Source organism: Erinaceus europaeus, chromosome 3, assembly GCF_950295315.1.
Source record: "Erinaceus europaeus chromosome 3, mEriEur2.1, whole genome shotgun sequence".
Classification (NCBI taxonomy): domain Eukaryota; kingdom Metazoa; phylum Chordata; class Mammalia; order Eulipotyphla; family Erinaceidae; genus Erinaceus; species Erinaceus europaeus.
In genome coordinates this window covers 170,577,802-170,602,479 of record NC_080164.1, presented here as the reverse complement: position 1 = coordinate 170,602,479, position 24,678 = coordinate 170,577,802, and the positions used below count along the sequence as shown (strand labels likewise).

The window sequence follows — 24,678 nt, the reverse complement described above, 5'->3', positions numbered from 1 at the left end:
CTAGCTCCTCTGATTCCCACATCTGTTACTACTCCCTATCATTTCAATTCTTGGGAATCTTCCACCACGATCCTGCTAGAAAAATAACTTTTTTTTTTCTGGTTCCTCTGGCATTGTGTGCGTGTGTGTGTGTCTACAGGGTTGTTGGGTTCCTCTGCTTTGCAGTGTCACGTTCACTCTGATTCCATCTGGTTATCCAGCTGACAGCATCTTCTTGGATGTGTCTGGACTATCCCAGTACCTTCTTCAGTGTTCAGCTACCACCCTCCACCCTCACCTTAGGACTGGTCCTATTTTATTTTTCTGTCATTTGCACCAGAACATCGAGGAAAAAAAAAAAAAAGAACATGGAAATAAGCAAGTGTGATTCAGTGTATATATACACACACTTAAGGGATTACTAACAGGTCATTTCCTAAAAGAAGCCCTGCATCCCTTCCACTCTCCAGAGTGCTCTCTCCCTCCCCCTCTCCTTCTGTCTCTCTCTCTAATAAAGCAGCCCAGGAGGCAGGAAACCACACATGCGAGAGGCCACAGCTGCAGCACACAAAAAAAGTCATGTCTAATATGTACAAAAGTAAAAAAGAAATGGCCCCATTTTGAAGACTTGTAAATAAAGACTAACCAGGTGTCTTGACAACAATATTTAGGCATGTTCTATTGACAGAAAAATGTCTTAATTCTATGATTAGGGGGCCAGGCGGTGGAACACCTGGATAAGTGCACGTATTGCCAAGGGCAAGGACCCAGGTTCGAGCCCCTGCTTTCCACCTGCTGCGGGAACACTTCAGGAGCATCGAAGCAGGTCTGCACATGTCTCTCTGTCTTTCTCTCTGTCTTTCTCTGTGTGTGTGTGTGTGTGTGTCTTCCTGCCCTCTCTCAATTTCTGTTCTAATTTAAAAAACAAACAACAGCAAAAAAAAAAAAAAAAAAAAAAACGGAGTGCAAGGACCGGTATTAAGGATCCCGGTTAGAGCCCCAGGCTCCTCACCTGCAAGGGAGTCGCTTCATAGGCGGTGAAGCAGGTCTGCAAGTGTCTGTCTTTCTCTCCCCCTCTGTCTTCCCCTCCTCTCTCCATTTCTCTCAGTTCTATCCAACAAAGAAGACAGACAACAATAATAACTACAACAATAAAACAAGGGAAACAAAAAGGGAATAAATAAGTAAATAAATAAATAAATAAATATATGGGAAAAAATGGCTGCTGGGAGCAGTGGATTCCTAGTGCCAGTACTGAGCGCCAGCAATAACCCTGATGGCAATATAAAAATAATAATAAAAGAAAATGCATATTTTCCTGTACATTCTTAAAAGTACGTGAAAACGTGGGTGTTCTGACTAGTTGGTTTTTCATTTTCTGTTGATCTGGGGGAGTTGGGGAAAGACCTCAATAAATATCTGTTTGCCTTCTTGAAGTTCTGTGAGGTGAATGATTATTTCAAATGAGAGAAGTCACAGATAGCAGCAGTGAACACCCTACTGTGAGTTTATGATATGATGTATCTTATGAGCAAACAGGTGCCTCAAAATAAAAAAAGAGATCCCATTAACAGAAACACCGAAACAACAGGTGTTCCCCTGGGCATATGGCCAACCTTTATTACTCAGGTGGCTCAGTACGTAACCTTGGAAGTTTCCAGGCTTTTTTTTTATATATAATTTTTTTTATTTACTTATTCCCTTTCGTTGCCCTTATTGTAATTATTGATGTCGTCATTGTTGGATAGGACAGAGAGAAATGGAGAGAGGAAGGGACAGAGATGGGGAGAGAAAGACAGACACCTGCAGACCTGCTTCACCGCTTGTGAAGCGACAACCCTACAAGTCGGGAGGTGGGGGCTCAAACCAGGATCCTTAAGCCGGTCCTTGCACTTTGCACCACCTGTGCTTATCCCGCTGTGCTACTGCCCAACTCCCTCCAGGCTTTTTTAAAAAAAAAAAAATCAAGGTGGCTCTCCAGCGCCGCCGCCAGTACCTCGTGGAGAGAGGCGTTCTGTCTCTGCGGCTCCCGGCTGGCCACGAGGTTCTCTGAGCTCGTTTCCGCAAGGAACCATGTCGAACCCGTCCCCCTAGGGCAAGCCCTCCAACCCCAGCAACCCCCGAGTCTTCTTTGATGTGGACATTGGAGGGGAGCGAGTTGGTCGAATTGTCTTAGAATTGTTTGCAGATATTGTACCCAAAACTGCAGAAAATTTTCGAGCACTGTGTACTGGCGAAAAAGGCATTGGACCCACCACTGGAAAGCCTCTTCATTTCAAAGGATGTCCTTTTCATCGAATTATTAAGAAATTTATGATTCAGGGTGGCGACTTCTCAAATCAGAATGGGACAGGTGGAGAAAGCATTTATGGTGAAAAATTTGAAGATGAGAATTTCTATTATAAGCATGACCAGGAGGGTTTACTGAGTTATGGCAAATGCAGGCTGCAACACAAATGGCTCCCAGTTCTTTATTACAACGGTTCCAACTACTCATTTGGAGGGGAAACATGTGGTGTTTGGCCAAGGCATTAAAGGAATGGGTGTAGCAAGAATGCTGGAAAATGTAGAAGTGAAAGGTGAAAAACCTGCTAAATTGTGCGTTATTGCAGAATGTGGAGAACTGAAGGAAGGGGATGACTGGAGACTAGTTCCAAATGATGGCTCTGGTGACAGTCACCCAGACTTCCCCAAGGATGCTGACATAGACTTAAAAGATGTAGATAAAATTCTACTAATAGCTGAAGACTTAAAAAACATTGGAAATACTTTTTTCAAATCCCAGAACTGGGAAATGGCCATTAAAAAATATACCAAAGTTTTAAGGTATGTGGAAGGTTCAAAGGCCGCTATTGAGAAAGAAGATGGGTCCAAGCTGCAACCTGTAGCTTTAAGCTGTGTGCTGAATATTGGTGCTTGTAAACTGAAGATGTCAAATTGGCAGGGAGCAGTCAACAGTTGTTTGGAGGCTCTTGAAATAGACCCACTAAATACCAAAGCACTGTACCATAGAGCTCAAGGATGGCAAGGATTAAAAGGATACAATCAAGCACTGATTGATCTTAAGAAAGCTCAGGAGATAGCACCAGAAGATAAAGCTATCCAGGCAGATTTGCTGAAAGTCAAACAAAAGATAAAGGCACAGAAAGATAAAGAGAAGGCGGCATATGCAAAAATGTTTGCATAGTAAAGAATTCCATTTTGCTTCAATATTATACATTGTGTAAGGATAAAAAGAGTCTGGGGGTGTTATTATATATGGTCCCTATTGTGTTTCCTTTGTTCATAAAGTTCTCCATTGTTTACAGTTTAGTAATACTGATATGAATAGCTATCTCTTAATAAAAGTGTTAAAACCCCCAAAAAAAAAATCAAACGCCTTGATTACTTTAAAGGTCTGTTTTCATATATATATATATATATATTTGTTAGGCAGAGACAGAAAGAAATTGAGAAGGGAGAGGAAGGGGGCCAGGCAGCGGCACACTTGATTGAGCACTCACAGTGTGCAAAAATGCAGGGAGATAGATAGGAAAAAAGACAGAGACACCCACAGCCCTACTTCATCACTCTTGAAGCTTCCCCCTGCAGGTGGGGAGCAGGGACTTGAACCCAGGTCCTTGTGCACTACACTGTGAGCTCTTAGCCAGGTGTGCTTATAGTTCTTTAAGACTTTTTTACTCAGCAGCTTCATAAATTAAAAAAATATATATTTTGTGTTTGAGCATAAACATAAATTTACATGAAATTAAACTGAAATTAGCCAATTAAGGAAAACTAAAGGGTTTTCGGGGCTGAGTAGATAACATAATGGTTAGGCAAATGATTTTCAAGCCTGAAGCTTTGGGGTCCCAGGTACCATTCCCAAGACCACCATAAGCCAGAGCTGAGTGGTGCTCTGTGTGTGTCTGTGTGTTCTTCACTATAAAATTTTTTAAATCATTAAAATATAACCCTCAAGGGTTTATACTGCAGTAGATATCTTTGGCAAGTGCCTAGAAATTAAAACATGGTTTATTAAATAACACTTCATCTTACAAACACAGCAGCTCCATGAGAAAGGGCAGTCCATCTTTCAAGGGGTCTCTATAAAGAATGCTGGACACTTAATATTTATGAACACAATAAAAACAGATTTATATGGCATTTAAATCAGATAGAGAGCTTTCCACTGGGACCATGCTGATGTGATGATGATAGGATTCTGAGCCCTGAGGATTCTGACTTTCCATGGGAATCCTAGGTGAGAGGCTTGCGACTCACTAACTGAGAATGTGTCTGAGCCTCTGCTATGCACCAGACATGACACTAATGATAGAGTGACCTCAAAAACCAGCTCAAGCTATGAGTGAGTCCAGTCTGAATGTTCCAAGAGGGAGGCTTAAAAGACCCAAAGGAATAGAGCCTATAGGCTCTTGAGAAGCAGAACGGTTAGGGAACTTTTTTTTTAAGTTATTTTAAGCAAGAGAGAGAGGGAGAGAGAGAGAGGGAATAGAAATGCAAAGGGCAAATCTGAGAGGGGATAAATCATCTTAAACAGAAAAAAAAAATCTGAAAGATCTGTGTTCTGTTTTCTGGGGCTCTGTAGCAAGTTAGCACCAGCTCTGCTTACCATCAACACCCAGTAATTGGTATGTGGCTCTGCTAGCCAGGAAGGGAGTGGTGGGTGCTCTACTTGGGTGCACCTGGCCACAGAGAACCTGGACAACAGTAAGGGGGTGCTGCAGGGTTACCAGCATGGCTGGATGAAAGCAGGGAGCCAGAGAAAGGACCAGCAGACAGTTGCACAGGCACAGCAGACATGAAAGCAGCGCGCTCAAGGCAGACGTCAGGTGACCTGCATTAGCCAAGTCCTCTCTGCCTGCAGCTCTTAACTATGAGTCACAGGCATGAGGCCCAGGGCCCCGTGTTGACTCACCTGCTAGAGCACACATATTGCCATGTGCAAAGGACCTGGGTTCAAGTCCCCAGACCCCATAGGCAGGGGGGAACTTCACAAGCAGTGAAGCAGATCTGCAGTCTCTCTCTCTCTTTCTCTCTCTCTCTCTCTCTCTCTCTCCCATCTCCATCCTCTCTCCATTTCTCTCTGTCCTATCCAACCACAACGACATCAATAACCACAAAAATGTTAAACAACAAGGGCAACAAAAGGGAAAATAAATAAATAAATAAATATTTTTTTAAAAGAAAGCTGGGTATCGAGTTTATCCATGGTAGATTCACCCCACATTAAAAATGCTGGGGGGTCCGTCGGTAGTACAGCGGGTTAAGTGCATGTGGAGCTAAGCGCAAGGACTGGCTTAAGGATCCCCGTTCAAGCCCCAGCTCCCCACTTGCAGGGGAGTCACTTCACAGTCAGTGAAGCAGGTCTGCAGGTGTCTATATTTCTCTCCCCCTCTCTGTCTTCCCCTCCTCTCTCCATTTCTCTGTCCTATCCAACAATGATGACATCAAATAACAACAATAACTACAACAATAAGGGAAAAAAAAGGGCAACAAAAGGGTAAATATATAGATATACCCATATATATGTATATATATATATATTTATATATATATACATATATATAAAGAATAATGTCAAGGATGGAAAAATGACGAGAAAGCTGGATCAGGGAAGAGAGTAGCTCCCAAATATGAGAAAGGTGTATAAATATTGTTGACTGTAAACCCCATCGATTTGATGTGATCTCGGGCCCATATTCAGCTTAGGAGCCTATGTGACCTCTGCATCCCTGTAGATCCGAGCTCACATTCTGTGGAGTTGTACCCCTCTTATCCTATGGTTTTATCAGTGTTTCCTTTTTATAAATAAAGTGAAACCTAAAAAAAAGAATAATATCAAAGGGCTGAGAGCTAGTTCACCCCACAGAGCACCTGCTGATTGCCGGGAGAGCCTGAGGGTGCTTCTTCCTGAGCAAGTGCTCTCTGGGTTGAAGAGAACTCAACTGGAGTCAACCTAGGCTGCTGTGAGGGAGATGGATCAGGAACTCGTCCCCAGCTAGCATCACAGGAGAGAGACTCTGGGACTCTTGGAGCTGGAAGGCAATCCCAAGTGTGTTAACACAGAAGAGCAGCTATATATATACTCACCAAGTAGGGTGGAAACAGGATGTGACGTAGAGAGGGTGGAGTGAAAAGAGACTGGTGGAAATCAGGGTGACTACAAGAAGGGGCGGAGCAAAAAGACATCCTGTGAACCAATGGGGATTAAACCAACGCCCTGCAGGCAGGGCGGTTCCTAGGTAACTGGTTATGTAAATAGACCGCAGGGATACGCAGGGGGAAGCTGCCGTACTGCCCAACATCTGACTATGAGGGAAGCCCAGGGTTCAAGCCCTAGTACCACACAGAAGCACCATGACACTGGAAGATGCTCCAAGGATGATAGTGCACTACTGTGAAGTCTCTCCCTCTTTATATTTCTCTTTCTCATTGACATAATTGAAAACAAAAAAGCAGAAAAGAAAAAAAAAAGAGGAGGAAGAGGGAGAGGAGGAGGATATGAAGAATGCAAGACCCTTCCCCTAGTTGTACTTAAAAAAAAAAAAAGTAGGGGAAAATAAGATTTCATTGTGTAAAGACATCCTGAGTGGTGAGGCAGTGCTGCAGGTGTCTCTCTTTCTCTTTCCCTCTCTATCCTCACTCCTCTGTGGGTCTGAGATGTGTGCTTGAGCATGGATGGCTGACCCCCTGGAAGTTCATCTGTCAGTCTCCCCTTGGCATGCCAGCCTTGTGGTCGAGCAAGATGTGGCAAGAGTAAGTGGGGAATTCCAACCTTCCTATCAGTCTCGCCGCCTCACCCACCCCTCCCCCCTTTCGGGTAAGCTTCGCCTTCCTTATATTTCTATTTCCCTGTTCCCGCGTCACCATCCATACCCTCTCACTGCCTTGCTCTCTTTTCCCTTATAAGGCGATATTGGCCTCATTGGTCAGCTGGCTACTTCTCCCTGCACAGCTACCCTTTTATAAACTTGTAACTGCGTCAATAGATGTTCAGTTCCCGGCAACGGGACCCTAAAGAGGTTGTGTATCATCCACTGCCAGGATATGTTGGAAAACACCTTCAGTGAACCCACTCCTGCCTTCCCTCCCCCCCAGGAACCCCTACATCTGGCGCCCAACGTGGGGCACCCGACAATCCTCAATCTCTGTCTTTATCAAAAAAGGAAAAGAAAGAAAGAAAAAAAGAGGGAGAGAGAGAAAGAAAGGAAGGAAGAAAAAAAGAAAGAAAGAAAGAAAGAAAGAAAGAAAGAAAGAAAGAAAGAAAGAAAGAGGGGGTCAGGCGGTGGCACAGTGGGTTAAGCATACGTGGCACAAAGCACAAGGACTGGCATAAGGATCCCGGTTCGAGCCCCCGGCTCCCCACATGCAGGGGAGTCGCTTCACAGGCGGTGAAGCAGGTCTGCAGGTGTCTATCTTTCTCTCCCCCTCTCTGTCTTCCCCTCCTCTCTCCATTTCTCTCTGTCCTATCCAACAACAAACAACATCAACAATGGTAATTATAATAACCACAATGAGGCTACAACAAGGGCAACAAAAGGGGAAAAAAATGGCCTCCAGGAGCGGTGGATTCATGGTGCAGGCACTGAGCCGAGCAATAACCCTGGAAGAAAAAAAAAAAGGAAGGAAGGACGGACGGATGGACGGACGTACTAAGTTCCAGGAATAACCCTGGTGGCCAGATAGAAAAATACTGAAGAATTCTTTTCTTGTCTTGGCAATCATGGAAGAACTTACCCTAGAACTTAATAAAAAAATAAAAATCCTACACAGCTATTAAGAACAATGAACCCACTTTCTCTGAGCCAACTTGGATGGAACTAGAAGGAATTATGTTAAGTAGCTAAGTTAGAAAGACAAAGATGAGTATGGGATGATCCCACTCATAAACAGATGTTGAGAAAGAAAAACAGAAAGGAAAACTCAAAGCAAGATCTGACTGAGTTTGGAGTAGGGCACCAAAGTAAAAATCTCTATGATTTTTACTGTGAGGGTGAGAGTAGACATTCAGCTTCACTAAGGGGTGGGGAAGGGGGACCCAAACAGTCCTTTGGTGGTGGGAATGGTGTTGATGTACACTCCTACTAACTTGCAGTCTCATAAATCACTATTTAACTACTATGAAAGAGGAAAACTCATTGAAAGTCTCAAACCTTTTAATGAACAGACCATAGACTGAGTATATATATGTTCCTTCAATCTAAGCACTAAAGACTTCAAACATGTAATCAGACTGAATTTTAACTGTGGTCTCAAACTGTAAATACATTGCTAATAATGACTTGTTCTTAGAAATGCTGACTCTTGTAAAAGCTTAGACCAGGGAGAACAGAAGCAACCGGTGGCATTACTTTATAAGATATAGCTATATATAAATAATGTCAAAGGACATAAATTATGGCGATATCGTGTATAATACAGCAAATCCTAACAATGGGATTTTCTAAGTTAACCCAACTGCCAAATAATTTGATAGTAGCAATAACTATCTATTGCCTTCTTGACCCTAAGACAGCAGGATTCTTAACCTTAAGACAGCAGGAACCTACCGCTTCCTCTATAAAGCCTATATTTCCCCCAGTCCTGGAACCTCTATGGTGAGGCTCATTTTCCTGGCATGCTTTTCTCAATTCATACCAAATGATAGCCATCTGCTTATCCCAACCTAATCAAGGCAATGTGCACCACCTCAGCAAGCTTCACTTCAGACTGTGTCCAGAGATGTCAGGCGTGGAATGTCAACCCTTTAGCCTCATTACTTGGGTTAGGCCTTTCTTTTCTCATAGGATTCTCTAATTCTATTTCGGCTGACTCACTTCCTAACAAAGCCCCAAAACCTAGGTTTTGACCAGGTCCCATGAGATAAAGCATATGTTCACACGTTTCCATAAATTAGGGCAAAATATATACCTGAAAGCAAAAGTACACACTAGTCTGCAGTGAGTCAATAAATGAAGCAAACAAGTAGAAAGACCTAAGAAGACACCATAAACTGCCCAGTGAAATAGTTTCTACTTAGACTTAATCTCCTTACCTACTTCCTATTACACTTCCTTCAGTCACTCCAAAGCTAACCTTATCAAAGTAAGGACTGTAAAGGCTGAACAAGGGAAAGAGACTGGCATACTTTAATGATGACTCTTTAGTCAGTATCAGGCCACCCCATCATCTGGGACCCTAGTCGGGGAGTCCTGGGATTCCCACACAAACACGATGAGCCTAGACCTCAAATAAATCCCTCTCTCCATTGTTACTGGTCATCTCCATCAGGAACAACACAATAGACCCCTTTGTGGGCCCCCACAGACCTTGCCCTCAATGTGGAACAAAAGTAGACAACGTTCCATCCTCTGAAGGGAGGCTGGACAACATACTCTATGTTCCATCTGAGGAAGATGGGTCCTAAAATTGGGGCAGCATGGAACATTCTTACTCATTCATGACCACAGAATGCGAGCTCAGATCTACAAGGATGCAGAGGTTATATAGGCTCCTAAGCTTGAATATGGGCCCCAGGTCACATCAAATCGATAGGTTTTACAGTCAACAATATTTATACACTTTTCCCATATTTGGGAGCTATTCTCTTTCCTAATCCAGCTTTCTGGTCCTTTTTCCAGCCATGACATCATCTCCCTAGACAATAACTTGGATCCACCTGCATATCAGATTCAGGTTCAGAGGGGAAAAAATAACTAGTATAGTCATTGGCCCTTTGGAATATAACTAAAATAGGCCTACTAGCTATCTACAAAACAGAGAAACCCCCAAATCTGCAATATTCTAACTTTTAGGTTCATGATAGGCCAACAATGTGTTTGGCTTTATATGTTAACTCTTTTTCAGCCAAGTTCCAGATGCTACCATGATGACAACCAGACTTCTCTGGGCAGACGACCGTACCAATATGTCCTGGAACCCAGCTTCCCCAGAGCCCCACCCCACTAGGGAAAGAGAAAGACAGGATGGGAGTATGGACTGACCTGCCAACTCCATGTTCAGCGGGGAAGCAATTACAGAAGCCAGACCTTCTACCTTCTGCACCCCATACTGACCTTGAATCCATACTCCCAGAGGGTTAAAGAATAGGGAAGCTATCAGGGTGGGGATGGGATATGGAGTTCTGGTGGTAGGAATTGTGTGGAGTTGTACCCCTCTTATCCTATGGTTTTTATCAGTGTTTCCTTTTTACAAATAAAAATGTAAAAATAAAATAAAATAAAAATCAACGAAAGGCAGGTTAAAAAAAAAAAGACTGGGAGTAGCGCAGTGGGTTAAGCGCATGTGGCGCCAAGCGCAAGGACTGGTGTAATGATCCTGGTTCAAGCCCCCAGCTCCCCACCTGCAGGAGAGTCACTTCACAAGCAGTGAAGCAGGTCTGCAAGTGTCTTTCTTTCCCCCTCTGTCTTCCCCTCCTCTTTCCATTTCTCTCTGTCCTATCCAACAAGAATGACATCAATAACAACAATAATAACTACAACAATAAAATAACAATGACAACAAAATGGAATAAATAAATATAAAAAAAATTTTAAGAAAGATTAAACTCACAGAAAGCATAAAGGTCTTAAAAACACCTTCCTACAGATGAATTCAGCACTAGTCAAGCACTCTTTGCCTTTTTCATGGGAGAGGAACTGGGGAGAGTTGCACAGTAAAACAAAGAACACTTTTAAGACTTACCTTGATGAGAAATGACTCAATTTAATTAGACTTAGATTCAAGTAGGCTTAAGAGAAAGGAAAGTGGTAACAATTGCATTAAGGAATCTGTATTAGTTACACCTCTAAGACCTCTCTATGTTTTCTTCAATTATATCTAAGAAGGGTTTACACTGAAGTATTACAATTTATAACCTGCTTTCAATCAGCCAGTATACAAGGGCATCACAGAAGTAGGTCTTCAATGCCTATCACTATTCTAGCCTCTACAGTTACAGAAAGGATTGTGAGAAGTCTCTGACCCCGGGGGAACTCATCACACTCTAGATGAAGTCTGACTGTATATCTGGAGTCACATATTCCGATTGAAAAAAAAAAAGCCTTTGTGAGGACAGGTTGGCAGCACAAAGGGTTAAGCACACATAGTGCAAAGTGCAAAGAATCCTCTCAAGGATCCTGGTTTGAGTCCCCGGCTCTCCACCGGCAGTGGGGGGGGGGGGGTCACTTCACAAGTGATGAAGCAGGTCTGCAGGTGTCTACCTTTCTCTCCCCCTCTCTGTCTTCTCTGCCTCTCTCCATTTCTCTCTGTCCTATGCAACAACAACAGCAGCAACAACGACAGCAGCAACAATGGGAAAAAGATGGCCTTCAGGAGCAGTGGATTTGTAGTGCAGGCACCCAACCCCAGCTAGAACTTGGGAGGCAAAAAAAAGCCTTTGTACAGGGAATGAACTTAATCTCCAATCATTTACTGTGTGTTTTGTACTGTATCTGGAGTGGATGGGGCAGTGGGGAGTTTGTTTCCTGGTGAGGACCTCCTTTCTCCCAGTCTCTGTAGGGAGTGGAGTGCCTGTCCCTCTTCAAAGGATTTTGGTGTGTAAATACAACTCTGGAAGAAGCAGAACTTCTACAAGGAGACCTGACAATCCTACCCAGATTGCCCTCTGTGCTCAAGGCACTGTCATCTAAAAGGATTTAGATCCTGTGGACCATCTCGTGTTGACGGGAACATAAGATTCTAAAGGCTCACCCAGAGTAAAAGGAAAGATTTCAAATGCACACAGTTCAGTTATGATGGGGCTGTTGGAAAAGTCATGATGTATTTTCCTATGTTTTTCACAGAAAAAAAAAACAACATATATATGTTGTGACTTCTCTAACAACCCAATATACCATTTAAATTGAAGGGGAACTACAAGCAGGAAACAACCTCGAGTGTGTGGCCTTTACTTTATTCAAGCTAAGAACCAAGAAAGCCACTCATCTGACTTGACAGAGTTCTCAAAGCAAGAGGCAAGGTCGGATGTGTGGGTGGATCCATGCTCACAGTTTGACAGCAAAGCTGGACCCACCCTCACCCCCACCCCCACCCCCACCAAGGAGTTTTCTTATCCTGGTCTGCCCAGCACTCTTGGCAATCACCTGGTCAAGACTGTAACAGGTTCATAGGCAGAACTTATAAAGCAAGGACAGAAAGGGAAAAACGGAAAGTAAAACTTGGACTGGGTTTGGTGTACTGCACCAAAGCAAAGGACTCTGGGAAAGAAGGGGAAGGAGGAGGGGCTTATGGTTGTGCTGCCTGATGGTGAAGAAGGACCTAAGTTTTAAGTGTTTTCCAGACACCTATCACAGAGAGATATGACAAACTGTATTCGTGTGTCAACAACCGTATTGTTAACCCCTCCCTCATTACATGATTTAAAAAAACAAGACTTTGCGGCCAGGTGGTGGCACACCTGGTTCAGTGCATGTTACAATGCACAAAGAGCCAGGTTCAAGCCTCAGGTCCCCACGTGCAGGGGGGAAAGCTTTGCAAGAGGTGAAGCAGTGCTGTAGGTATGTGTCTCTCTCCTCTTTGATCTCCTCCTTCCCTTTCAATTTCTCTCCATCTCTATCAAATAAATAAAATATTTTTTAAAACACGATGGAGGAGGAGGAAGAAGAGAATGTGACAGGCTGCTGAAGGAAAGGTGACTCAGCAGGTAGAGCACAGGCCTTGCTTGAGTAAGGCCATGGGTTCAATACCCAGCATGAAATACACAAATTGATCTTTTTTAAAAAATACATTTATTTATTTATTTTCCCTTTTGTTGCCCTTGTTTTTTTATTGTTGTAGTTATTATTGTCGTTGTTGGATAGAACAGAGAGAAATGGAGAGAGGAGGGGAAGACAGAGAGGGGGAGTGAAAGACACCTACAGACCTGCTTCACCACCTGTGAAGTGACTCCCCTGCAGGTGGGGAGCCTGGGTCTCGAACTGGGATCCCTTAGGCCGGTCCTTGCACTTTGCGCCACTTGTGTTTAACCCACTGCGCTACCACCCTACTCACCAAATTGATCTTTTTAAAGGACAGGACAGGGATGCCCAGCAGCCTGCCTTCTCCCTCCCAACAGGCGCAGCAAGCAAGCACCTCAGAGAAATGCATTCATCTGACAAGGCCTCATTTCTAGCCCCCAAACCCACCAAGGAGACCAAACAAAATACCAATATCAGGAGCTAAAGAATGTCTCAAGAAAAGGCTCCAACTCAAATGTTTGCAACCAGGGTTACTGCTTGGGCTCGGTGGCTGCACAAGGAAACTGTTCCCTGTGACTGTTTTTCCTGATTGATTGATTCATTGATTGATTGATTGATTGATAGAGCAGACACCAAATCCCTGTTCCCCCATGTGCAGAATTTCCTTGGTGTTTCCATGGTGTTTCCAGGTCGTGCCGGGACTCGAACTCGGGCTCACCCACTGAGTTGTGTGCTTTCCTCACTGAGCAACCTACCAGGTCCTATAATTTATTTTATACATATCTAGATCTTTCTTTTGTTATATATTCTATTTTATTTATTTATTGGATAGAGACAGAGAGAAATTGAGAGGGAAGGAGGAGATAGAGAGGGTGACAGACAAGGTCAGACAGTGGCACACTTGGTTAAGTGTCCGTCACTATGCACAAGGATCTGGGTTCCAAGTTCCCGCTTCCCACCTGCAAGTAGAAGCTTCATGAGCGGTGAAGCGGGTCTGCAGGTGTCTATCTTTCTGTCTCCCCCTCTATCTCCCCTTCCTTCTTAATTTCTCCCTATACTGTCAAATAAAAATAAAGTCAGGTGGTCCGGGAGGTGGCGCAGTGGATACAGCTTTGGACTCTCAAGCATGAGGTCCCAAGTACAATCCCCAGCAGCACATGTACCAGAGTGATGTCTGGTTCTTTCTCTCTCTCCTATCATTTCTCATGAATCAATAAATAAATAAATCTTTTTAAAAAATAAAGTCAGAAGGAAATGGAAAAAAATGGCCAAGAGAAAAAGAGAGACGGAGAAAGAGGATGAGAGACAGAGACATCTACAGCACTGGTTCGCTGCTCACAGAGATTCCCCCCTACACACAGGAACTGGGGGCCTGAACCCATGTCCTTGTGTATTATAACATGTGCGTTCAACCAACGTGCCACAGCCTGCCCTCCCCCATAATAATCTCTAAGCATGACTGTTACTCCCACCCTCCACTCCCCACTAGCTCCTCAGGTTCGACTACATCAGAAAGAGCAAGAAGGCCAAGTCTAATCAGGAAAGGGACTGTGTCTGGAAGGCCCACAAACATACATGACTAGGAAAAAAAAACAGAATGAGTGGAATGCCATACTCCCCCTCAAGAAAAAGTCACAGCTAGAGATGAGAAGTCATACAAGCGCACCTGAATCTACAGCAGGCACGTTCACTGAGTGGATACAAAAATCAAGCAGTTTGAAATCTGGGTGCTGACTTGTGGAGAACGCCCGTAGAGAACAGGTAAAGGCGGCAGGGAGGAAAGCACACAAGGACCTGGGTTCAAGCAAGCCCTGGGTCACCCCATGGGAATATTTGCATGGGGAGGCTTCACTAGAGGTGAGGCAGCGCTGTAGTGTCTCTCCTCCCTTCCTCTCAGCAAAATGAGAGAATCAACCAGATATGCACTAGCAATATTCCTGGTAGAAAAAATGAATAAATGCTCATCTCTCGACAGGCCCGGCTACATGCAGAACAAGAGGTTCAGCCCTTGCAGGTAATGAGAGAACAGAAAGCCTAGGTGGGGAGGGGGTAGTGGGGAGTTAAAGTTCTGAATATCATCATCATCATCATCATTATTATTACACAGCTCAGCTAGGCTGGTGGTGGTGATAGGGACTGAAGCTGGCATCCAGAGCTCCAGGCATGAAATTATTTTTGCATAACCATTATGTAATCTCCCCCTGAATTATTTTCATACCAATCCCTTAACCCTTTCAGGCCCTGCACAGGAAGGAGCTGAGGTCAGGAAATGCTTGGGGGGGGGGGGGGCGGGTGCCGGGGGCGGGAGGTGTAAAGCAAAAAAAAAAAAAATAGCCCTGCATGTGTGATGCGGTCAAGCTGGTACTATAAGGACCACAACAGACAGGTCCCTTCTACCGATCCGTGCCACCCGGCTCTAGCCTGCAGAAGCTTCCCTAACTAACAGCGTGAAATTTCTGAAAAGGTCAGTCACGAAGATAAACGCCAAACAAACTTCAGAGACAGTGCTTTCTTTAAATGCCAGTCAACTCAGACTGCATTAATAATGCATCATGTTTTAAAACAAACCAAGTGGGGGGGGGGGGGGCGCAGGTAAAGCACACATCACAATGGGCTTTAAGGATCTGAGTTCAAGTCCCCAGTCCCCACTCAAGGCTTCATGAGTGGAGAAACAGTGCTGCAAGACTCTCTCTTTCTCTCTCTCTCTCTCTCTCTCTCTCTCTCTCTGTTTTCCCCTTCCCTCTCAAGTTCTCTATCTCTATGCAAAGTAATAAATCAATAGGTAAAATATTTTAGGTAGATAAATAAAATAAACCAAGTCAGTGCTGGAGAAATAACTCACTTGGCTAGTGTGCTGTTTGGTCATGTATGCAGCCCATGTTTGGTCATTGTTGCAGCCTGTGTTTGGTCATGCATGCAGCCCGTGTTTGGTCATGTATGCAGGCCGTGTTTGGTCATGTATGCAGCCCATGTTTGCAGACGGCCTCTACCGCACTGAAGGGAAGTTTCATGCTGTAGTCTCTCTCTCCCTCTCCCTCTCCTTCTTTCTCTCTCTCTGCCTGTCTAAATAAATAAATAAAGTGGTAAATTGAGTCAAGTAAAAATCAAAAAGTTACTGAGCCTGGATTTAAGCCTTCTGATCAAATTCAGTGGGAGATGATTATTTGGCTCACTTGTTTTTTTGTTCAGTTTCATTCCATGTAGACATGTGTTTGTGGCTGCTTCTGTGCCAGCTGAGAACCAGTCCAGGAGGAGAGAAGCGAAGTGATTTACTAAACTGCCCAGCAGACTGGCATAGCCCAGATGCCTACAGGTCAGCGTAAGGTATTTAATCCGAGCTCTCAGCGTTTATACGCCTTCATACTTCCCAGTTCCCAGCACGGGTAGTTTTTCCTCTCCGTGCACTGGTTGAGGTGATGTTGGGCTATAGGCACGGTGCTGAGTGCTGGGGGTTCAGGAATATGTTGTTAAAATTCGGAGGCTCCAGCTGGCCGAGGTAGCTTCACAGGCGGGTGACAGAGACTCGAGGACACACAGCTGGGCAGGGAAGCTGTATTTTTTTATTCAGGAACAACGATTCATAAACTAACCCAAACTAATCACCAAACAAAACTCTCCTGCCTCCTTCTCACATGGCAGTGCCAAGAACTCTGGAACTCTCCAACTCTGGAACTCTGGAACTCTCTCGGGGTTCCTTGGGGCGGGGACAAGCGGGCCCGCGAAACTAACAGGACTGAACCAATTTTCTTGGCAGGGGGAGAGCTAGAACAACCCAATGTAAAGCATACAACAGGAATAAAACAAGGAGACATGACACTTTCAGCCAAGCATGTGTCATAGACACAGCTCTGACCCCCGAGCTGAACTGGTACTTTGCTACCCACGTGCCTTGGCTAAAACACCTCTGCTCAGCTGCTGTGGATGTTTCTCAGTTGTCCAGCCTTTTGATCCTTCCTTCTCCGAACCCAGGTAGTGCTTGTTACCTGTGTTCCTTCTTTTAAGCTTCCTATTTTAATTAATTTTATTTTATTCTTCTTAGACTGTATAGAACAGGAAGAAATTGAGAGTGTGCTATATGCACTTAACCCTGTGCGCCTCTGCCCAGCCCCCAAGATTTCTATTTCCTTATTTTTATTGCTACCAGGGTTTTATTGCTGGGGCAGAGTACCAACACTATGAATCCACTGTTGCTGGTAGCCATTTTTCCTCTTTTTCTTTTTTGTTTCTATTTTATTTGATAGGACAGAGAGAAATTGAGAGGGGAGGGAGGGAGGGGGAGGGAAACAGACCTGTTGCCTGTTGACCTGCTTCACCTGCTTGAGAACCATGCCTCCTGCAACTGGGGATTTGAACCTAGGCCCTTGTGCATGGTAATGTGTGCCATTTCCTGCCAGGCTTTCTAAGGTACCTATTCTGTTTCCCCCTTCACCCCAGCCTACAGAAGCATCCTTTGGTAGACAAACAGGATTCCTGAAAGCATTACTAGAGAAAGAAAAGAACAACAAATCCAAGCCTGGGGAGATAATGCTTTCTTTAAAACTCTGAAGGTTTTCCCATGGAATGAGAGGGCTTTGTGTGCTCTAGCCCTGAGTCCTGTTGTTTCTTGCCTGCTGGATCCTCCAGCCTGAGGAATACATGAGGGAAGCTAGTGGGTTTGGCAAGATCCCAGAAGTCAAATACCACAAACTAGCAGACACAGGAATGTTTGGAGAGCCTTCCCCTGGCCCAGTCAAGGCTTCAGGTTCTGGGAACCTGTAGTGATAGAGATAGCTTTTTAGAAAATAGACACAAAACAGAAGTAAAAACCTCTTGAAAGTAACTCAGAAAATGAGGCAGGGGGATTTTTTTTTTTTTTTTTAAAGAGCAGTCAACAACTTCTCCCACTCCCGCATTTTTATCCAGCTACTTGTCTGAGAGGAATTACTTTCTTTATTGGCCCGATCCCTGTGAAGGAATCTCAAGTCCAGAGAATGTCACTTGTTTATTATTGTGTCAACATGTTTTTCCTCAGCAGACCAAAGTGAGGGTGCCAGGGGTCTGAACTTGAAAAGTGTCGAGAGTCATCTGCCATCGTTTGAGAACCCACTCAGTGACTTTATCTTCATTGCCACCAGAGTTACTGCTGGGGCTTGGTGTCTGCACAGCAAGGCCACCACTCCTGGTGGCCATTTTTTCCCTCTCTTTCTCAATCTCTCGCTCTTTTTTATTTTTCTTTCTTTTTATTTGATAGGAGAGGAATTGAGAGATAGAGTGGGGAGAGACAGAGATAACCAGCAATACCATTTCATCACTTATGAAGCTTCCTGCCTGCAGGTGGGGACTGGGGGAGCTTAAATCCAGGCTCAGTAACTTTTTGATTATTACTTGACTCAATTTACCACTTTATTTATTTATTTAGGCAGGCAGAGAGAGAGACTACAGCATGAAACTTCCTTCAGTGCGGTAGGGGCCATCCTCAAACATGGGCTGCATACATGACCAAACATAGGCTGCATACATGACCAAACATGGGCTGCATACATGACCAAACATGGGCTGTATACATGACCAAACATGGGCTGTATACATGACCAAACATGGGCTGCATACATGACCAAACAGCACACTATCCAAGTGAGCTATTTCTCCAGCCCTGACTTGGTTTATTTATTTACCTAAAGTATTTTACCTATTGATTTATTATTTTGCATAGAGATAGAGAACTTGAGAGGGAAGGGGAAAATATGGAGACAGAGAGAGAGAGAGAGAGAGACAGACAGAGACAGACCTGCAGCACTATTTCACCACTCATGAAGCTTCCCCTACAGGTGGGGACTGGGGACTCGAACTCAGATCCCTAAAGCCCATTGTGATGTGTGTGCTTTACCTGCCCCCACTTGGTTTGTTTTAAAACATAATGCAATATTAACACAGTCTGTCCTATTCAACAAGGACATCAATAAGAACAATAATAATAATAATAACTACAACAATAAAAACAAGAACAACAAAAAGGAAATAAATATATTTAAAAAGGATCCGCGTTCAAGTCCCCAGTCCCTACCTGCAAAAGGGAAGTTTTACAAGCAGTGAAGCAGTGCTCAAAGTGTCTCTTTCTCTCTCCTTGTCTACCCCCTTTCCTCTCAATTTATCTCTGTCTGTATCAAAAGCATAAATAAGTAAATGAAATAAACAATAAATAAAAACTTTGTCCACAATAACCATGCATTGTGAGAAAACACTGACATATGGAAAAGCTAAGTTGGGGCTTAAATTGTAGAACTTTCTATCACTGAAGTTCTGCAGGTGGGGACTGGGGGACTTGAACCTGGATCTTTGTGCTTTGTACCATACGTGCTCAACAAAGTGTGCCACCCCACCTGGCCCCCAAGCTGAGGATTTCAGCTATAACTTTCCCCACACACGGCTGAGTGTTTAAAGTGTCTGAGCTCTAGACTACACTGGAATTCAGTTCATCCACTAAAGTATAATCTAAATGTCATTGTGGAAAAAACAGTGAATCCTATCGTAGTTTTTGTTTGTTTATTTTTGTTTTAATCAACCAGAGCACTGTTCACCTGTGGCTTATGGTGGTGCTAGGGATCTGGGACTTCAGAGCGTCAAGCATCAAAGTCTTCTGCATAATCATTATGTTGTCTCCCCCACTGTTTTGCCTCTTTAGGGATTTTTCACAAGTGTGGCCACAGCACAGCTGAGCTAGAAACACTAGACCACACCCAATGGATTAAAACTCAAAGCAGACAGCCTGCTAGTCCCTGACCTGGCCCCTACATCCCCCCACCTTAGACCACTCAAGGCTGCGGACACTTGCCCTTGACATTCCAGCAACACCCAAAGTAAGCATGGCAAGCAGACACAGATAGAGCTCTCTTTAAATTTTACAAAGCACACTCCCACCCCCTCACTTCCTCCACAAATATCTTTCTCATCTTTCTCCAGTTGGATCAGGATGCTCAGCACCTCTTATGCTGGCCCTCTTATCAAATTGTTTTTCTCATTTTCTTATTTTATTTATTTTGGATAAAGATGGAAAGAAGTTGAAGGAAGGAGGAAATAGAGAAGAAGAGAGAGACACCTACACCACTGTATGACCTTTTGTAAGTTTCAACCATGCAGGTGGACACTAGGGACTGGAACTCTGGTCCTTGAGCACTGTAATGTGTGTGCTCAACCAGGTATACCACTGCCAACCCTCTACCACCTTTTTTTTTTGTTGTTGTTGTTCAGGTAGAGACAGAGACAAAGATAGAAGGGTAAAAATACCTCAGCGCACACTTCTCCAGTGCAGTGGGGGCTAGGACCAACTGGACCCATGCATAGCAAAGCATGAATACTATCCAGGTGAGCTATTTTGTTGGCTCTGTGAGTTCCTTTAAATGTAGCTTAGTGTTAAAAAGTTTACTATAGGGTGGGGGTAGACAGCATAATGATTATGCAAAGAAACTCTCCAAAAGTGCCAGGTTCAGTCCCCTGCACCACCATAAGCCAGAGCTGAGCAGTGCTCTGGTAGAAATAAAATAAATAAACGCTGTAAGGCCCTGAGGCTCATTCATAAATCATTCTTCCCTATTCTAATAAATTCTAGAAAGAAAGAAAAAAGGCCAGCAAAACATATAGCTCATTTGGATAATGTTCTGCTTTGCCACATGTATGACCCACATTCAAGCCTGCTGTGTATCTGTCTGTATCTGTCTATCTCCCTCTCTAAGTAAAAATAAATTAAGTGATGTGTTAAAAAATATATATGTTTTTATTTATTCTCTGTACTGAATTGAATAATAGCCCATCAACAAAAAAGTTAAGTAGATTAAAATGCTAACCTTTGAGTGCTACCTTATTTAGAACTGAAGTCTTTGCAAATGCTAACTACATCCAGATCTTTTGATGAAATCACCCTGATTTAGGGTAGACCCTAAATGCAATTAACAGGCATCCTTGTAAGACATAGAAGAACATCTGAAACACAGACACAGACAGAAGGTGGCCAGGTGAAGGAAATAGGCAGAGACTGAAGCCAGACTTACAGGTCCAAGGAACTCATCAGAAGCACAGAGAACTGTACTGCATATTTCAAAGTTGCTAAGGAGAGTAGATCTAAATAGCCCTCACCAAAATAACAACAACAACAACAAAAAAGCAACCTTTTATAATTATGTATGATAGACTTTAACTGGACTTACTGATTGTGGTGATGGTTGGGTGATACATACAAATAGGAAATCATCCTGGTGTACAACTGCAACTCTGATTGTCGGTTACATCTTTAAAATAATAATAGTGCCCGGGCCGGGTGGTGGTGCACCTGGTTGAGAACACATGTTACAGTGCTCAAGGACCCAGGTTCCAGTCCCTGGTCCCACCTGAATGGGGAAAGCTTTGCAAGTGGTGAAGCAGTGCTTCAGGTGTCTCTGTCTCTCTCCCTCTCTATCACCCCCTTCCCTCTAGATTTCTGGCTGTCTCTATCCAATAAGTAAATAAAAATAAAATAATAATAGTAGTAAGCTGAACTATGAGGCCTCCCCCTGAGCCTTCAGAAGGTGCACTGTCCTTTATTTCAGAGGACTTCTAGAAGGATTTTTTTATATATATTTGTTTGTTTGCTAAATTTAAGACAAAGAAGAAAGAATGAAAGGCCACAGCACTGAAATTTCCTTCAGTACACTGAAGGAGGGTCTCCAACCTGCATCTTACATGATAAAGCAACACACCAGCCAGGTGAGCTATTTCTCCAGCCCAAAGGCGTTGTTTTAAAATCATCAAGTTTGTGGAAATTGGCTGCCAAGCCTGTCACCTAACCACTGCCCAATACCTAGGAACCACTCAAGCAGAGCCATGCTGAAATAAACAGAAACACAAAGGTGGGGGAGGGGCTCTTGAATAAGGACCCCTGCTGCTCACTGCCATGAGGACTATGGAAGTCCCGCCGGACCCACTTAAGTCCTAGATTCATTTCCTAGGAAAACCTAGCAACTGGCCCAGGAGCCCCTCCACCAGGCCTGATGCACCTTGACAACATTCAGGACATCTTTTAATTTGATCCTTTCATCAATTTCAGTTTCTTCCTATTTTCTAAGTGTAGTGTATTGATTTAATTTTCACGCTTTAAAGAGTTCTCCGATGTTAAAGGTAAACTTAAATATTATTTCAAAGGTACACCTATTTTAATGTGTTCATAAACAAATCTGTGAAGCAGTTTAGCTGAAAATGTTTTTCTTTTGTTTGTTTTTGTTTTTTTCTAATCCAGTTGAACTCAGTGACATTGTGGGGGGACTTAAATCTGAACAACAATAACAAAAAAAAAAAAACCTAAATTTGAACCAGCACAAGGCACAAGAAAGTCTAACGTCACTGCATGGTGTCTATTTCTGCAGAGTAACAAGGGACACCTCCAATACAAAAGTTTCCTGCACTTCTTTCAAGACTGTAATTAAGGTCTTAACCCCCCCAAACTTCCACTTTGAGGAATCTGGCTAAGAAACAGTAAGCAAATTAAAAAAGAAGAAGAAAAAGAAAAAAATACAGCCACTCCCACTATCAAATGGGACAGTCTTTTTGGTAAAAGACTCAAAACAAAATAACTATCTTACCCGTAGAGAAGGCAGCATTATTGGTAGTGCAAAATGACTTTCATGGTGGCTCCAAAGTCACAGGGTTCAATTGCCAGCACCACCATAAGCCAGAGCTGTGGCACGCTCTGCCCCCCCCCCATTTTTTTTTAAAAAAGCGCACCTATTTTATCCACCTTCAAGCCTCCACAAACAGGAAAAGATACAATGTCCTTGTGTTAAAACCTCTCCTAACTCAAACAAATGGGGGTGAGGACGCCACAACGATATTCGAAATGAGATTTACAATTCTCTTGCCTCCTCTGCCCTACCTTGAGTTAAATCAAAAATTGTATTTTCAGATTTCTCATGGGTCATGCTGTCCCTGTGCCTTCGTGTTTTTCCTAAGCCACAGCAGCCTTGATTCTGTTTTAGGAAACCAAGCAAAACAACACCCCGGGAAATCAAGGAGGCCAGGGGAGGGCTCAGATTTCACTTTGACTGAACAGCCATCAGCAACACTGGGAAAACTTCTCCAGACTGACCCATCTTCCCAAAAAAGTCTGGTCAGAGGCACCGGGGCCAACTGTTGGGCTGGACGTGGTGGCACCACGGTTCACCCAACTGGGCCTGAGTTTCAGTAACTTTTGGAAGACCAAAAGTTTCCCATCCATCAATCCGTAAAATCAAACTCTCTTTGAGTTGGAAGACTCAACCAACCGTGCTCCCGGTTTTTAAATACGAGCTCTTTTTTTTTCTCTCATATATATTCATTCTCTATCTATCTATCTCTATCTCTCTATCACACACACACACACACACACACACACACACACACACACACACACACACTGGCTTCACTGGCTTAGAACATGTCTGGCTTGATCTCAATTATGTTTCACACACACAGACACACACACTGGCTTAGAACATGCCTGGCTTGATCTCAATTATGTTTCGAACCCATAATAACAATTCCATCTCAAAAGGTGCTCTCTTACTGCAGTAAAACTTGAGAGCAAAAAGTGGGAGTGGGGTGGTCAGTCGGGGGTGGGCATACAAAGCCCTCGCGTGGTGGAGGTAGACTGCAAACTCGCGCCCCAGGGTTTAACTCCATGTGCACAGGAGCCGGGCTCGGAGCTTTCTGGATGAATGGGCTTTAACTCCGCCGCCTGCGTGTTGACTCGCATCCTCACGTGGCCCAGTGCAGCCACCCGAGCGCCCAGCCGGGACCGCGCGGGGCGCGCCGGGGACCCCGCAAACTTTTCCTTTGCAAACTCGTGGAGCTGGGAGGAGGTTCGCAGACAAGAATCACTAGCCTCCCCCTCCCAGGACCCCCTACCCAGACCACCGCCAAAGATTTGCACCCAAACGAGGTTTCCCCCGCACCACTCCGGTCGCAGCTCCAGCCACACAAAGGCGCCGGGGTGCGAGCAGGAGCCCCCACCCCCACCCCCTTTTTTTTTCCCTCGCCAAAGTTGCCCGGGGAGCCAGGCGCACCCGGAAAGCGGCCGAGCTACTCACAGGGTGACGGTGCGGTTGGGCAGCGCGTCCGGGGGCAGGACCTGCGTGAGCTCCAGGCTGCTGCACACCACCTTGCCCTCCGCCCGCCCGCTGCCTCGCGGCCGTCCGTCGTACTTGCAGCCGGGGGGCAGCGCCCCGGCTCCGCGGCCGCCCCCCAGCAGCGCCAGCAGCGCCAGCAGCTCCAGCAGCCGCGGCGGCGAGCGGCTGCCCCGGCGGCGCCCGGGCGGCTCCATGCTGCGGGCCGGGGCCTGCGGGCCTAGCGGGCCGCCCCGGCGCGCGGCGGGACGGGGGCGCGGCGCGGGATTGGCGGCGCCCGGAGCCTCCGGGCGGCGGGAGGACGCGCCCTCGGTGGCGCCCACATGCTCCTTTGTCCGCGGCGGCCACGCTCGGCCTCCCGGGAGTCGCGGGGTCACGGGCGCGCTGGTCCCTCCGCAGCTCCCCCGCCCGGCTGGAGCGCCGCCTCCTCCTCCGCTACCGCCGCCTCTTCCCAGGGACACAGCCCGAGGCGGCTCCTCCCCGCCCGTCCCCGGCCCGCCCCCGGCCTGCCCCCTGCCCAGGGTTAGCTCCCTGCGCCTCCCGCCGCCCGGGAAGTAGGAGCACTCGCTCCGGGACCTGCACTGCCTACCCGACCCGGTGCGCCCCGGGGCTCTGGACCTGGCGGGGCGGGCGCCCCCGGGAGTCCAGTGAACTCGTGCAGAGGCCGGAAGAAAGTTCCAGTCCAAACTCTAGCCGCGGTGGCCGCCCTCCCGCATGCTCCCCTACTCTGCCTGCGTCCCGCAAACAAAGCCACCCTGTGCGCCCCTGGAGGCCGCCAGGGAGGCCAGGGCCCAGGCCTGGAACAAGAGTTGAAAGTCCTGGGTGAACACCCAGTGAAGCAAAGTGTACAGCAAAGCAGCTTTCTAGAAAGAGGTCACCTTCCCACTTCACCACCACCACTCCAAGGGATGTTG

At 45.3% G+C, this 24,678-nt stretch overlaps 1 protein-coding gene and 1 pseudogene across 3 annotated transcripts in view; one reads left to right on the top strand and one right to left on the bottom strand.

Annotated features, from left to right (window-relative positions):
• The window catches only part of ADGRA3 (adhesion G protein-coupled receptor A3), a 144,993-nt gene extending 120,716 nt beyond the window's left edge, over positions 1-24,277 (bottom strand). For 2 of the 3 annotated variants that reach the window (XM_060188272.1, XM_060188274.1), the window contains exon 1: positions 23,729-24,277. In XM_060188272.1, coding sequence (XP_060044255.1) covers positions 23,729-23,961 — 233 coding nt within the window. In that variant the 5' untranslated portion in view covers positions 23,962-24,277. The remainder of the gene's footprint in view (positions 1-23,728) is intronic. The other variant, XM_007523879.3, reaches the window with a different exon arrangement.
• Positions 2,021-3,341, top strand: LOC103114230 (peptidyl-prolyl cis-trans isomerase D-like; annotated as a pseudogene).
• Positions 24,278-24,678: the final 401 nt, after the last annotated feature.